The sequence below is a fragment of the Gallinula chloropus genome (assembly GCF_964237585.1).
Source record: "Gallinula chloropus genome assembly, chromosome: 3".
Taxonomy (NCBI): Eukaryota; Metazoa; Chordata; class Aves; order Gruiformes; family Rallidae; genus Gallinula; species Gallinula chloropus.
This window is the reverse complement of record NC_140087.1, coordinates 95,872,896-95,886,413: the sequence shown is the minus strand read 5'-3', so window position 1 is coordinate 95,886,413 and position 13,518 is coordinate 95,872,896. Positions and strand designations below refer to the sequence as shown.

The 13,518-nt window shown below is 36.8% G+C and overlaps 1 protein-coding gene across 1 annotated transcript in view; it reads right to left on the bottom strand.

Moving 5' to 3' along the window:
* Positions 1-1,260: 1,260 nt before the first annotated feature.
* The window catches only part of KHDRBS2 (KH RNA binding domain containing, signal transduction associated 2), a gene marked incomplete at both ends in the record, with an annotated part of 379,366 nt that continues 367,108 nt past the window's right edge, over positions 1,261-13,518 (bottom strand). The window contains one exon of the mRNA XM_084261753.1: positions 1,261-1,358. Within this exon, the coding sequence (XP_084117879.1) occupies positions 1,261-1,358 (98 nt within the window). The remainder of the gene's footprint in view (positions 1,359-13,518) is intronic.

Genomic DNA, 13,518 nt, shown 5'->3' with positions numbered 1-13,518 from the left:
CAAATTGTTGTATACTACGAAAAATGCAGTCAACGCACTCTTCTGAGTGAAAACAAATAGGTGAATCTATGCAATGCTTACATGTTGAATGGGATATTTAATGTGCGGGGAAACTCAAAGGTTGAAGAACTAGCATTTAGACAGTCTAACAGTGGTAAGTGGTAATCTTACCTCTTTAAACTCCATTACATTCTCACGAGAGACATGCTAATACAAACAAGTCAATCAGAGTTTGTGTTTAGCAAGATCAAGCTTAGAGGATAGTTTAAAATCCATTTATTGTTCTAAAGCATTTTTTTCCATTAACATGTTATACATTAGTGGATACTAACCATGATTCATGTAACAGTTTAGTTTGTTAACTTTTAAATTATTTAACAACCAGAAGTTATTAATACAACTTTTAAAGGCTTACACAAAAAATCTTAAAACAGGCTTGGGTTCATTTTTGTAATTTTTATATAAAAAACATTTTAGGCATCTCTTGAAAAAGAAATAAAGCAGGCATTTAAAGCTAGAAAACAAGTAATTCCAAATTTAGTTTGTTACAAAAGGTTTCAGCTTTATTGACAAATTATGGCAAACATATTTGACAAAATTATGGTTTCCTATTTAGAGAAGCTTACACATGGAACTTTATGTGATTTTTTTTAACAAATACAGGTTAAAACACTGAACAAATTCAGTTAGCTACATACATACAGTAGCCACTTGTTTTCAACCCCATTAAAACAGCATTTAAAATTAAATTTACAAACTTAATATCGAACATCTTAATCTAAACTAACATATATTAAAAAAGACAGGTTAAAACATCTTATCTACAGCTTAATTATTGTCTGGTTCAGAAAAAAAAAAAAAAAGGAAAAAAAAGAATCATATTACAGTCTTTCAGCAACCCTAAACAAAAACTCAGCCTTAGCTAGTATGTAGAGAGACTCAAGATCTGTAACAGTGTCATGCTTTTTAAGTTACACACAGCAATGAATACAACCAACAGAACATCATCTTTGAATGGTTTATAGACAATGCTTGCCAAAGGTTTTCTGTCTCTGTGTTTTGTTAAGTCTGTGTTATAAAATAATACTAATGCCAATGTCACTCCAATATTATAGGAAATACAAGTAGTACATAGGATAATAATGAGCAGTAATTCCTAGGATAGAAAAGAAATGGACTATTACTTGTCTTGTTGCTGTTTAAGTGGAGACCACAGGCTATTAATTGTCTTTGAGATGAGGTCACAGATGAGGAGGACCTTCAATATCTACCATAGGGGTGTTCCCTGTAACCCCCTCTGGCTGACCTTGGAGGTGGTGCCTTTAGGCTGGAACGGGTTGTGGCCCATTCTTCTTGTGCTAAAAACAGAAGAGAAAAGACATGTGTTGTAAATATCTAACCTTGAAAGAACATACTGATGCCACTGCTAATGGCTGTCAAAATTCTTGAGGGTTTTTACAAAAATATAATGAGGATGGTGTTACGATCCATTTCTGTATCCTCCCACAAACACTTACAGAGAACTAACCTTCTACTTCTCTACACAGGCAACCTGTCTACCTCAGGATGAAAACCCTCCTTCACATTAGGCAGAGAATGAATACCTGGTGTGGTGGACAGTACAGTCAGCTCTGGAAAAATCTTAGTGGACTAGTCTGCAGGCTAAGAATTTATTTTATATTTTGAGCTTCTAGCATTTAAGCTAACGCACCAATCTAAATAGCATTTAATGCAATTACTATGTTGAATCATGAAAACTTAGTAGGAATACATGCAGTTTTTTACTTCTGTTTGAGACCAAAAGAAATATAATAATGGAAAAAAAATAGTGTGTCAAAATAAAACTACTACATTAAGCAAGAGAGTTTTGCCAAATAGTTTTAACTGTTTATTATCTTCAGAATAAATTTTCAAATTGTTTGAATGAAATATGCTTGGGAAAAATAAGTTATAAACTGTAAGGCTAGTTCAGTTTTTACAAGCATCCGCAAAGTTTGGGGTCTTTTTTCCTGAAAACAAGATTCAAATTGATGATGAAACAGTATAGTTGCTGTTGCTATCAAAACACAATCTAATTGATTGGTATATTAAAATAGATCCTTTTACCTAATTCTTTTTTTTTTTAACCTGATTTCATTTTTAAATAGGTTAAACAGTAATAAGTTGCTACTACTGAAGATCTGAAACATTTGAAGCCTATGCCACATATATTTAGAAATACATAAAACCAGTTGTATCTATTTTTTTTAAGCAGAACATAATTTTTATGCCTTGATCCATAAAAAATATTTTAAGTTTCTGTTGAAGAAATTAACATTTTGAAACATTTTTTTCTTGCTCGAGTCTTGATTTAGACTTTTGCTATCCCACTCAGGCACAAAGTATTGAAATGAGGACCCCTGATTCCACATGGTCAGTATGGTCGATAAAATTCATATATATGGAAAATAAATGTGAAACTTGCTGCACTCCCAGGAATGAGGGGATAAACTGTGAGGCAGTGTGGGACATATGAAATATGGTGACCAGGTGGAAAAATATGCCTTGCTCACAGCCAAGAAGAATGTACTTTTACTACATTTTTCATGTTATATAAAGCTTTCTTATTTATTTATTTATTTTCTAACAAGCCAAACAGAGATGTTCTTGAGTTTGACCTGTTCCCTGATGCACCTATAGAATGAATCCAACCTCTGTTAATTTCTGTTAATTTTTGCTTTTGTCTTGTATCCTGTGCCCACTACTGGAAGAAGAGACTAGGTTTTTCAAGTCTTAGGTCACTGCCAGAAAGCAGTGATGCATTCCTGACACTTTGAAAGTAGTGTCTGTGTTGCAATTCACTCAAAGCACTGAAGAATTTTGTTCAATATTCAAACAACATGACCTGAACAAGAGAATAGACATTTCTATGAAAAACAAAATACACAGATTGGTACATGAGAATATTAAAAATCAAAATTGTATTATTCGTACATTTAAATGAAGGCTAACTTAACATTGCCTTAAAATTAGGCAGCTACTTTATTAACAGAATGATAGCCTTAAATATAAAATGGAACTTTAAAAATCTTCATCTCCATTAAGATATGTCTAAGATTTTCTTTTATTAATGCAATTATTTTAGAATGGTAGCAACATTTTCCACTCAAGCGAAAATTTCATAAATATACCATCTAGAGCAGAATAGGAGTTCAGTAAAAGGTCCATATTTTGATTGCTTTGGGCTCAGTTGCTATGATAGCTTAAAAAAAGTTCAATCTTCACTAGTCTCAAATAGTTTGTTCATATTATTTAGTTATGATGAGCTTAGAATGACACTATTCTCTAGTGAAACTAGTATGTAGAGAGGCCTTTGCTTCTCTTCTGCATCTTGATCAACGTGTCGATTGATAATAATATGGAATTCCCAATACCTGATATTGTTGCATAGTACAAGTACAGAAAAAATAGTTTGGATTTTTCTTTTTATATGCATGTGCTGAGTCCAAGGTCCAAGTAAATTTTTGAGCAAAATGGTGACCCATTAGCTCGATGTACGGAATTCTGTGCTGCGGTTGTATTTTATATTACTTCTGAAGGTAAATTAACGTTTCACCTTGCCCTGAAACTGAGAGAGCACTTGTATCTTTGTTTACAGTTAACAGGTGGATCCACAAAACACCTTTTCAGTTGAGATGCAGTTACTGCATTAGTACAAATAGTGCTTTTTTAAAATGCAAAATAAAACACATGAACTTGAAACAATAACCAGAGGGCCAGACACCATGTTTTAGTTGAGAGACAGTAACCAACACCCGAGATCATATGGAATAATATAACCTCCAGCAAACGCTTTATGCTGGCATTCACCAAAGGAGACACTGATGACTGAAGGTATTGCCAATGATGAACCATCAATTTTTGCCCTCCAAATTATCACAGTCAGAGTATGATTTATACTATGTAAGGATTGCTGTGGCCTGGCTATTTATTAAAGTGGATACAAAGTGAATTTTGAGATCACAGAGAAGATCCAGGCCTAGAGCCCAACCAGCAGCGCACTTGCACATAATATCACATGTCGACATCATGTATTATTGTGAAATGGCTTGAATACAGGTTGGAGAGGACATTTATTTCCTTCCTCTTATGTTCTGATGAGCTGCTTCTGTGCCTTTGGGTACAGGTGTGTTCTGGTTTTGTGATGTAGTTTTTTTTCCATGTTTTGTTTAAGATAGTCGACCTCTAGTAATATTTAGGCTATTCTTCTAGTGTAACTAAAGCATTAGATATCTATTGACCTCCTCATTGTCTAAAACCTAATTTAAAAAAGGAATAAAAAACATAGTTGAAGTTAAGAAAGAATTAATTTCTCCTTGCTATTTAGCTTTGAAGTTTAAAAGTTGCCACTGCCTATTTTGTTTTCTAATTTTGAAAAAATTTAAGACTTAAAAATTCTCCTTGAATAATAAATGAAATTCATAATGTATGCACTTTTGTTTAGTAGGAAAAAAAACACACAATAGCCCTAGGAAATCAGAATATCTGTCATTTTCTTACCTGACTAATTGAAGTGTCTAATCTTGCTCCAGATTTACAACCCTAAAAACTGACCTATATTCCAAAGACTCCAGGAGTGAGCAGAGGTAACATGAAAAAAAGTTTGATTGAACTGAAGCATTTTACTTAATGAGCCTGTTGTTTTTTAATGGGCATGGTTTTATTACTGGTATCTTGATTTTGCTAATCACTGCTGACTTTTGTGGCCTGTAAGAAAATAATTAGCTGACTCTAGTCTAAAATACTGAAGGGGTAAAACAGGTATCAAAAATTGCTTTTGTAAGGGAAAAAAACAAAAGCTGGTCTATCAAAACAGAAAAATTAAAATATAAAACATAAAAGGTCTGCTAAAATTCTGAAAGCTATTTCTTCTCTGCAAGATGTCTTCTCTGGAACTACATTTCATTATCTTGTTGCCTTGGGCTGTGAGAGGAAAGCTTAGGGAGCTGCAGAGCTGAAGCAGGGCTGAGGTTAGCATGTTTTAGGAGTGGGCATCTCTGGAGAAAATTTGGTGGCAGCTGCTCTTGCTATGGAACAGAAACATTCCTGTTGTGATGTTTTTGGTTCATTCTATTTATTTTCTTTTTCTTTGAGCTGCTCAGGATGTTGCCCTGCTGAATATCAAGGGTGTATGGTCACACAAACCCAAAGTTTATCGTGGAAAGCTATTGCCTAGAGGGTTGAAGAAGTGGCAGCCAATATGATATAGTTCTAAATTCTTAGGTCACTCATTCCTACAGGGAATCGGTTTCCATATAGTGAATTTAAAAATTGTGCCTCTGCAGTATGTTTCATTACACCCTTTAAAAATGGCATTTTTCTGTAAATGGGCTGCAGCTTCAATTACCCTTTGCTGAAGTGTCACTGCATTTGCAGATAGGCCTTGGGGAGAAGTAAGATTTAGATATAAAAGGAGAAGCTTTATTTATATAAATGAAAATGACTAAAGTAGTAAAAATACTCACTAAATGTACAACACAAAGACAAACCAATTCCTTGTTCTCTTTGAGTCCCCTCTTCTGGACTGAAACACTTTTATATGGAGGTGAAACAGGCAGTCATTCTGCCAGTACTCATATAGTAAAAAATTACTTTACATTACCCATTGGAAGAACTTGTTTTTCCTTGACTAACAGTGTTAAATAAAATGCTGCTGTGGCTCTACCAGCTTCTGATACAGAACAAAAACAGAAACCTAGTTTGTGGTACAAGATGCTCTTTTTTTCCAGTAACATGGTGAACCTATTTGCTTGATTTTAATCTTTAACAACTGATTTATAGCTATTTTGTAATACCATTGTGAAACACATGAGGATGGTTGACATCTAACAGCTGTTGTTGATATTGCATGATAGACTCTGCTGCATTAACAGGTGAATCTGTACCAAAACATAGACCAAAGTTTGGGGATTAGAATTTTCAGCTAGAAAAACAATCACCTCTACCACTCATAGAGCAGTAAAGGATTATGCATTTATTGTGGAGAAAGCAAGATGTTATGAAGCAACACTATAAAGAATCTGAACCACATGATGCCAATAAATTACAAGATACAGCCACTTTGAAAAAAGAAAATCAGATTATTAGGGTTTTTTTTTTCCTACAGGGAAGTTTAATGAAGACCAATATATCTGCATGCCAGTAATTAAAGATTCCTCAGTGTGCAAAGTTGCTCTTTTGTATCTCTGTTCCAGCATTCCAAGGTAACCTTTTTACTTTTAGCATCAAGGGGAGCTCCTGAGAATGGAAATCTCTATCTTCAGGAACAGTCTTAAAGGATCAAAGCCATATAGACCACTGCGGTAATCACACTGAGATTTGGGTCACTCAATGGGGGGTCAGAAGACCCTTCAGGCATTTTGCTTTGTGTTTGAACGTGAGCTTCTGATCATTCATTTTACTGCATGCACAACAGGCAAGAATCAAGCAATGGTTCTCCAACTGGTGACGATGTGCTGTATTTTCATCTCCAATCTCTGTGAGCATTTCATGTGTGGTAGAAACGCAGCAAAAACTAAAATTTCTTTCTTGGTAGAATGTCTTTATACCTAGTTTAGGTGGTGCCTTTGTATTTTCCATTTAGGAAGGCAATAATGCAAAACTATTTCAGTCTTGTATCAGCAAAATATATTGCAGCTAGCAGTCTTAAGGGTGTTTCACAGACATAATTATGGCAGAGATTTGGTACAAAAGGAATGGTCTGCTCCTAAACGACACAGCCAATGATCTTATTTGAATGTCTGTCATAGGTATCTGGCAATGAGCCAGAAGCTGAGAAACCAGGAAGTTGTCAAGGAGCATGCAATGCCCTTATGTGTAAGTCATTAGTGAAATCAAAGATATTCTGGAAGAATCTGCATGGGAAATGCAGCAGACTGTCCAAGTGATGTGAAAGGATAAGCTCAGACAAGACCAAACCATTAGCTTGTGTTCATATTTATTTTCCTACAGCATTTAAGGAGGCTATGACCATTTTAACATATCACTTGAGAATCCATCCTTCCAGTTAAAACTGTCACTTAAATTTCAGGTCTAGCCTGCATTCTGACCCACTCTTCTCAGACTGTGTAAGGTTATATCCTTGTTTTGTAGTAATCACGTGTTAATATTAATGTTTAGTATAGTTTAGATTTTCCATGTAATTTTCTTGGGGTTTTGTTTGTGTGGGATTTTTGTGTTTGTTTTGGGGTTTTTTTTTTAATAGTTGAGTAGTTCTGAAACCTCTTCGACCCGTGAGCCATTTCAAAATTGCTTGCTGACTACCCTGCACCTATATTACCAAGCTTCCAACGAAAAAACTTTTCATTTTACTGTGTGATCTGTTTTGTGGACCGGGTTGAGATCACATGTTTTAACCTGCTCAGAAGAGGATGACTATCCATTTTCTGCTATCTGTAAAAATGAAACAATTTTAATTTCTTACTTTTTGACTATAAAAAAATATTTGAAGTAATATTATAAGCTTTAAGGAATCAATTACAGGCTCACGAATCGTGCTTCCACAGATTTCAGTGAAAAAATTCTAGATGTAAGTAGTGGATTTCTTCATAAATCATTAAAACTATGCAAGGTTGACATCATAAAAATTTGGAGATTCTGTAAAAATGGCTGAAAACGTCTCTGATGTGTGTTTCCACTGTTCTACTTGGATTACTCTGATACTTCCAGAACTAAAAAGGAAAAAGGAGTCCCTTTCTAGAAGACCCTCAACAACCATAGATGTCACGTCAGATTTTACAATTCATAAACCTGCTGAACAAAGCAACGAGGCTTTCAGAACATGACCTAGTTTTGACAGAAATCATGCACCCAAAGTCTGTGGAACAGGGCCACTGTCCAACCAAATGGTGAACCCAAGTCTTCTGGTCTCCTTGGGAGTGTATATGCTTCTAATGCTAACTGAAATGAGAGAACACACCAATGCCAGTAGATGGAGAATGCAACTGAGGGAAGCAGCTGTCTCACTAACTCTGTGGAATGATGGTTTCATCTGAACCATGGTTTCCAAGTTCCCACTCACTGGCAGAAGGAATGATCCTTGAAATAGGTTAGAAAGACTATTTTACCTATTACAAATTGTTCTGGGTCCAGTTAGGATAGAGTTAGTTTTCTTTCTAGCAGCTGGTGTAGTGCTGTGTTGGGAATTAGGATGAGAGCAGTGCTGACAACACATGGGTGTTTTTAGTTGTAGCCAAGCAGTCAGGGAATTTTTACCTTCTCATGCTGCCATGCCAATGAGAAGGTGGGGGACACCCAGAGAGCTGGGAGAGGACACAGCCAGGGCAGGTGACCTAAACTGGCTAAAGAAGGTATTCCATGCCAATGATGTCATGCTCAGCATAAAGAGGGGCTGGTGGTGGAGGAGCACACGACTCCAGGACATGTGGTTTGGGGAGGGTCCTGCTTCAGGACATCTCTGAGCTGTATGGCCTGAGTTGTGTGGTTCAGTGAGAAATGGTGTTGTGTATCAGCAGTTCTGTGTGTTTTACTATAAAGTTATTTCTCTCTCTCTGCTGTCCCAGTAAACTGTCCATGTCGCAACCCAGGAGGTTTGCCTCTGTCTATTTTTATTATTTTTTCCTTACCCTTGCTGTGAGAATCAAGCGAAGCAGCACTTGGGGCTCAGCTGCTGGCTGGAGCTTAACCGCAACTGTGTAGCTGGTTATACAGTTGAAGACCCTTTTTGGAATTTCCTTATTAATAAAAAAATCACACCTTTGAGAATGCATTATCCAGTTAATATAACTACTGCATGTGTTTAAAATTAAGATAGGCAAATATACTTACTGAAATAATTAGCTGCATGGTAGAATGCAGACTATGGCTTTTCACCCATGTTTGCTTATGTTTTCTGTCTACAACTCTTGCTAATTTTTCTATTATTTTGTATGGGAGCTCGTATCTGCTGCCTTGAAAGGAACAAACTGCATTTACTGCTCAATGGCATACATCAGATGTGATTCTAGGCCCAGTCTTCTGACATAGGACATTGATTCTAGAAGTGTCACAGATGACGTGATCTCCTCTGGGATACAGTACTGGTCAGGAAGGGGATAAGAGAGAGCAATTTGGCACAGTGCCCTGTATTACTTAGCAGACAAAGTAAGTCAGTGGTACCTCCCCCTCTCAAAACACCCCTCCCCCCTCCAGGTATGAAAAGTTGGGCCTAATGTATAAAAAATGGAATAAATCAGGGGTGCAGATCTTAGAGAACACACACACATTCAGGAAAAAAAGGCTCAAAACATGCCGTGAAGGAGGTAAGAACAGTAGAGCCTGCTCTTTCTTTCAGAGACTGCACCAAAATGGGAAGGAAAGAGAGCCTGGACATACCTGATCTTAATAAAGTGACATGTTACTGAAGTGGAAACTGGGAGGGATGACAGGTGAAGATCAGGTAAGAGCTGTAGCCTCAGAGAGAAAAGGTAATCGGGAGAATTGCTACCGAGTCTGTGAATCAGCACACTCAAGGGCTGAAGTGCTGGGCAGTCACGTTCTAACGCCGATTCGTGGAATCGTTTAGGTTGGAAAAGACCTTTAAAATTAAGTCCAACTGTTAACCTATCTGTGCCAAGTCCACCACTAAACCTTTCCTTTTATTCTTTCTCACTTCTGTGCAAAGAAACCCTGCGAGGTCCAATTTCCCTAGTCCCTCAGCCTGCTGTCCTTCTGCAGGGGTCCTTCTGCTCCATCAGGCTCCTCTCTCTCTCTGTCATTTTCTACTTCTGACTGTCACCAGTGCTGTCAGGTGTCAGCAACTGAAAGTTAAGACCAAAAACGATTACAGAAAAGAACATATAAAATAAAAAGAGGATGATGAGTAAAAGGCCACAGCAGCATTTTCTGTCTACACTCACAGGAACTGTGGGTGAAAGTGTAAGAGAAAATACTTGAAATTCCAAAAAGAAGCAGCACATAAGAGTTTAAAGACAGATGCACAGACAAGGACATAAGAATTGATACTAGGGACAGAGATGAACTAGACAGCATATCTAGAAAGTATATCAGACAAGGAAGAAAATACATTTCATTTTAATAATAACTGAAAGAAATCCCCAAGGGCAGTTTAATAACTGAGGGATGAGGGGCCATTTTTTCCAGGAATATGGAGTTACTGCCAATGGTCATCTCTCAGATGTTGCCATTCTCAGCTAAGAAGGAGTGTTGTGTACTTCGCTTTCAGAAACCAGAAGTGTAAGTTATGGTGCCATGATGGAAACATAGGAGTTTATAGCTGAGGTTCTTGGGCATGAGGATTGCTTTGGGGGTGGTAACAAATGTTCTAGCAAATTTTTTGGTGTCTGCGTTCATAGGGAAGGTGGAGTCATGGGCACGGTCCCCTTAATTATGCTGGATACTTCTTTCAGTTTGCTGCATGTTCCCTGCAAATCGATCTTGGAGGCTTACCATTAGGATACATAAATTAATTGTTACTATTGCAGGCAATCAGCACCCTTGGTTTATGACTGATATAAATGATAACGCAGTATTTTTGCATTGTTTTTTACAATTCAGATTGACTCTCAGTTGCTGTGTTCATTGCGTTATATGAATACTTCTGATATCTATTACAGACAGTATTGATATAGAAACGGAGACTGTCTGGAGATTATTGTTTGATCAATTGCTAGTAGACTCAGTAGTTCTGATCTACATTTTAAATACAAAATTTAAGTAATGATTTTTACTAACTGAAGAGTCAGAATGAGAAAAAAAAGGCCATAGTGTATTTAACCTGTGTAATTCCTTTGAATTTGGGGTCACTAAACAGTGTGACCATTTATAACAGAGAGAGATACGTATGAAGTTGTTTCTGACTTACTGTTTCACCTATGTAAAATCGAAAACACAAAAAACCTTATGGTGCTCCATCCACCCCAAAATTCTACCCCAGGCATTGGCTATCATCACAAGCTTAAATGTCTTCTAGTACAAGAGTCAAGTAAAGCACATATTCAGAGTAGGTTCCCTTTTTTTACTTAACCTTGTCAAGGAATTTTTCAGCACAGAATAAAACTCTCTCACAGATGCAAAGAGGGCAACAATGCAAGTAATTAATGGCCAGATCATATTATCAGATACTTTAAAAATTAAAAAATACATATTAACAGCATGTGATTTGCATATGAATATGTTATTTCCTAATAATTGTACATTTATATTCATTGCCTATTCCCTGTAATAATAATGACCAGATTACTTCTTCTTTCTGGTAACTTATTTAACATCTGAATATTGCCCACAATTTTTTGGCACAAATTTATTAATTTCTCATCAATTAAATTGGGACAAGTGATTGGGAAGAGATATTTGATATATATATATATATATAAGCTATTATGAGAATGGCTTAATTTGATTCGCCATTAAGTTTTGAATGTTATTTGAAACAGAGAAGCTGCTCTTAATTCAAAATAAAATGGTTTTCTTCCCTATGAGGAAACCAAAATCTCTAGCTTCTCTGCAAGGTCATTATACTGCATACATCTGGAGAGAGCACACTGCACAAGTGATAGAATGTAAGTGGGATTCAGGAATAGTGATTGCTAGCGCTACTCCTTGTTTGCTCAGTGACCTTGGATAATTGTTTAATATTTTGCAGTATGGCTTCCTCACTGATAGAATGAGACAGGAATACCTACCTCCCTAGGGTGTTTTGAGATGTAATTAATTGCCTGAGCAGTGAGAGAAAAGAGCTCTAGATGTGCTGAGCAGAGGACCCAATAGAAACCAGGCATTTAATTTTAACACGAGAACACTGAAAATCAGAATTATTTTCTTTGGATAATTCAATTTGTGCTTTCTTCCTAGTAAGCCTCCAAACTTTCTTCTCTATGAAAAGGATGGGTGGAAAGTACTAAGCAACAGTTGGAAACTTTGCCCTACACAAGCTAATGACTAAAGTTCATCTGACATTGACAAATCCGGACCTCACCCCATAAATCCACATAGAAAAGACAGTTGCACTTTTCTTGTGTCATAACTGGATAAGTGTATATTATTTTCAATGAAAATTCAAGGACAGGTTTTGTTGTTCTTTGTTTGTTTGTTTGTTTGTTTGTTTGAAGGAGAGCATCCACTTGTTTTTTCATTCCTCTGCTCTCTTACTGTTTATCTGCAAAACCTGCAACATCCACAGGATTTTCTGACTCGATGTCTATGCATTTTATATTTTGGTCAGAATAATAGTTGAAATGGCTATCTTTCAAATCACAAATTATACCTTCCTTATTTGAAATTTGGAATCTTGTAAGAAGACAAGACATGTTTTGAAACATAAGCTCAACACCACTATGCTTACTTATACCATGTGTCCTGCTTTCAGCTGAGACAGAATTAATTTTTCTTTCTAGTAGCCGTTATAGTGCTGTGTTTTTGATTTAGGATGAGAATAATGTTGATAGCCACTGGTGTTTTTAGTTGCTGCTGGGTGTTTGTAGTGTTTACACCAGTTCAAGGACTTGTCAGCTTCCCACACCCTGGTAGGTGCACAAGAAGCTGGGAGAGCACAGCCTGGACAACTGACACAAACTGGCCAAAGGAGTATTCCCTACCAGAAGAGGGAATACTCCTTCTGGTATTCAGAGAGACTGGGCATCAGTTTGCTTTATCTTCCTTTAGCATGTGGTGAGCAATTGCAGCTGTGTATCACTTGTTGTTATCACCATCATAATTGCCACCTTCCTTTGTTTCCCTATTAAACTGACTTTATCTCAACCCACTAGTTTTTTTTTTCCATTCTCCTCTCCATCCCTTAGGTGTGGGGGCACGGAGAGAAGAGAGATAATCAAACAGCTGTTAGTGCTCAGTTACTGGCCAGCGTTAAACAGTGACACCATGCTAAATACCACTTATTGTACTAAGCCTACTTCATATGCAACACATGTGGCTTAAAAAATTGAAATGCTAGGAAAATCTTGTGGTTTAATAGTCTGTTTTCTGAATTTAGTGGTAGCTGTTTTGAAAAACTACTGTTCCTATGCTTGACAGTACCTTTAGGAGTGCTAACAAATTAGGCTGCAGGGATATTCGTATCTACTTCAGTCTTTTGAGCTGCCCTGCATTAAACTGGTAGAGGAGAATCACAGAAATCTGCACTGGAGCAGACGAGGAGCTGTCATGAACCCAGGAGTGGTCAGCCACTTTTGCAGTGAACACTTGCCTCAAACAGGAAAGGATCAGCACCATGGCACAAAGGTAAATAGTTTGGGAAAATGCAACAAAGGGAGTAGAAGGGCTATTATCAGTGTTACTGTGCATAAAACAGCATGGAGAGAATTTTATTTTCCTATTTTCAGAAAAAAAAAATTCTATTACTGTACAGTGATACAACATAAAATGTGCAGTGATATACTGCGCCATGTCTGCAATTATGTAGATGGTCAGCACTACATGTATATCAGTATGACAGGACTTTTTTCTTAGATTCTCCAGCTCTATGGTTTCCCCAGTTGCTATGCAGTGAAACTACCATGTGAA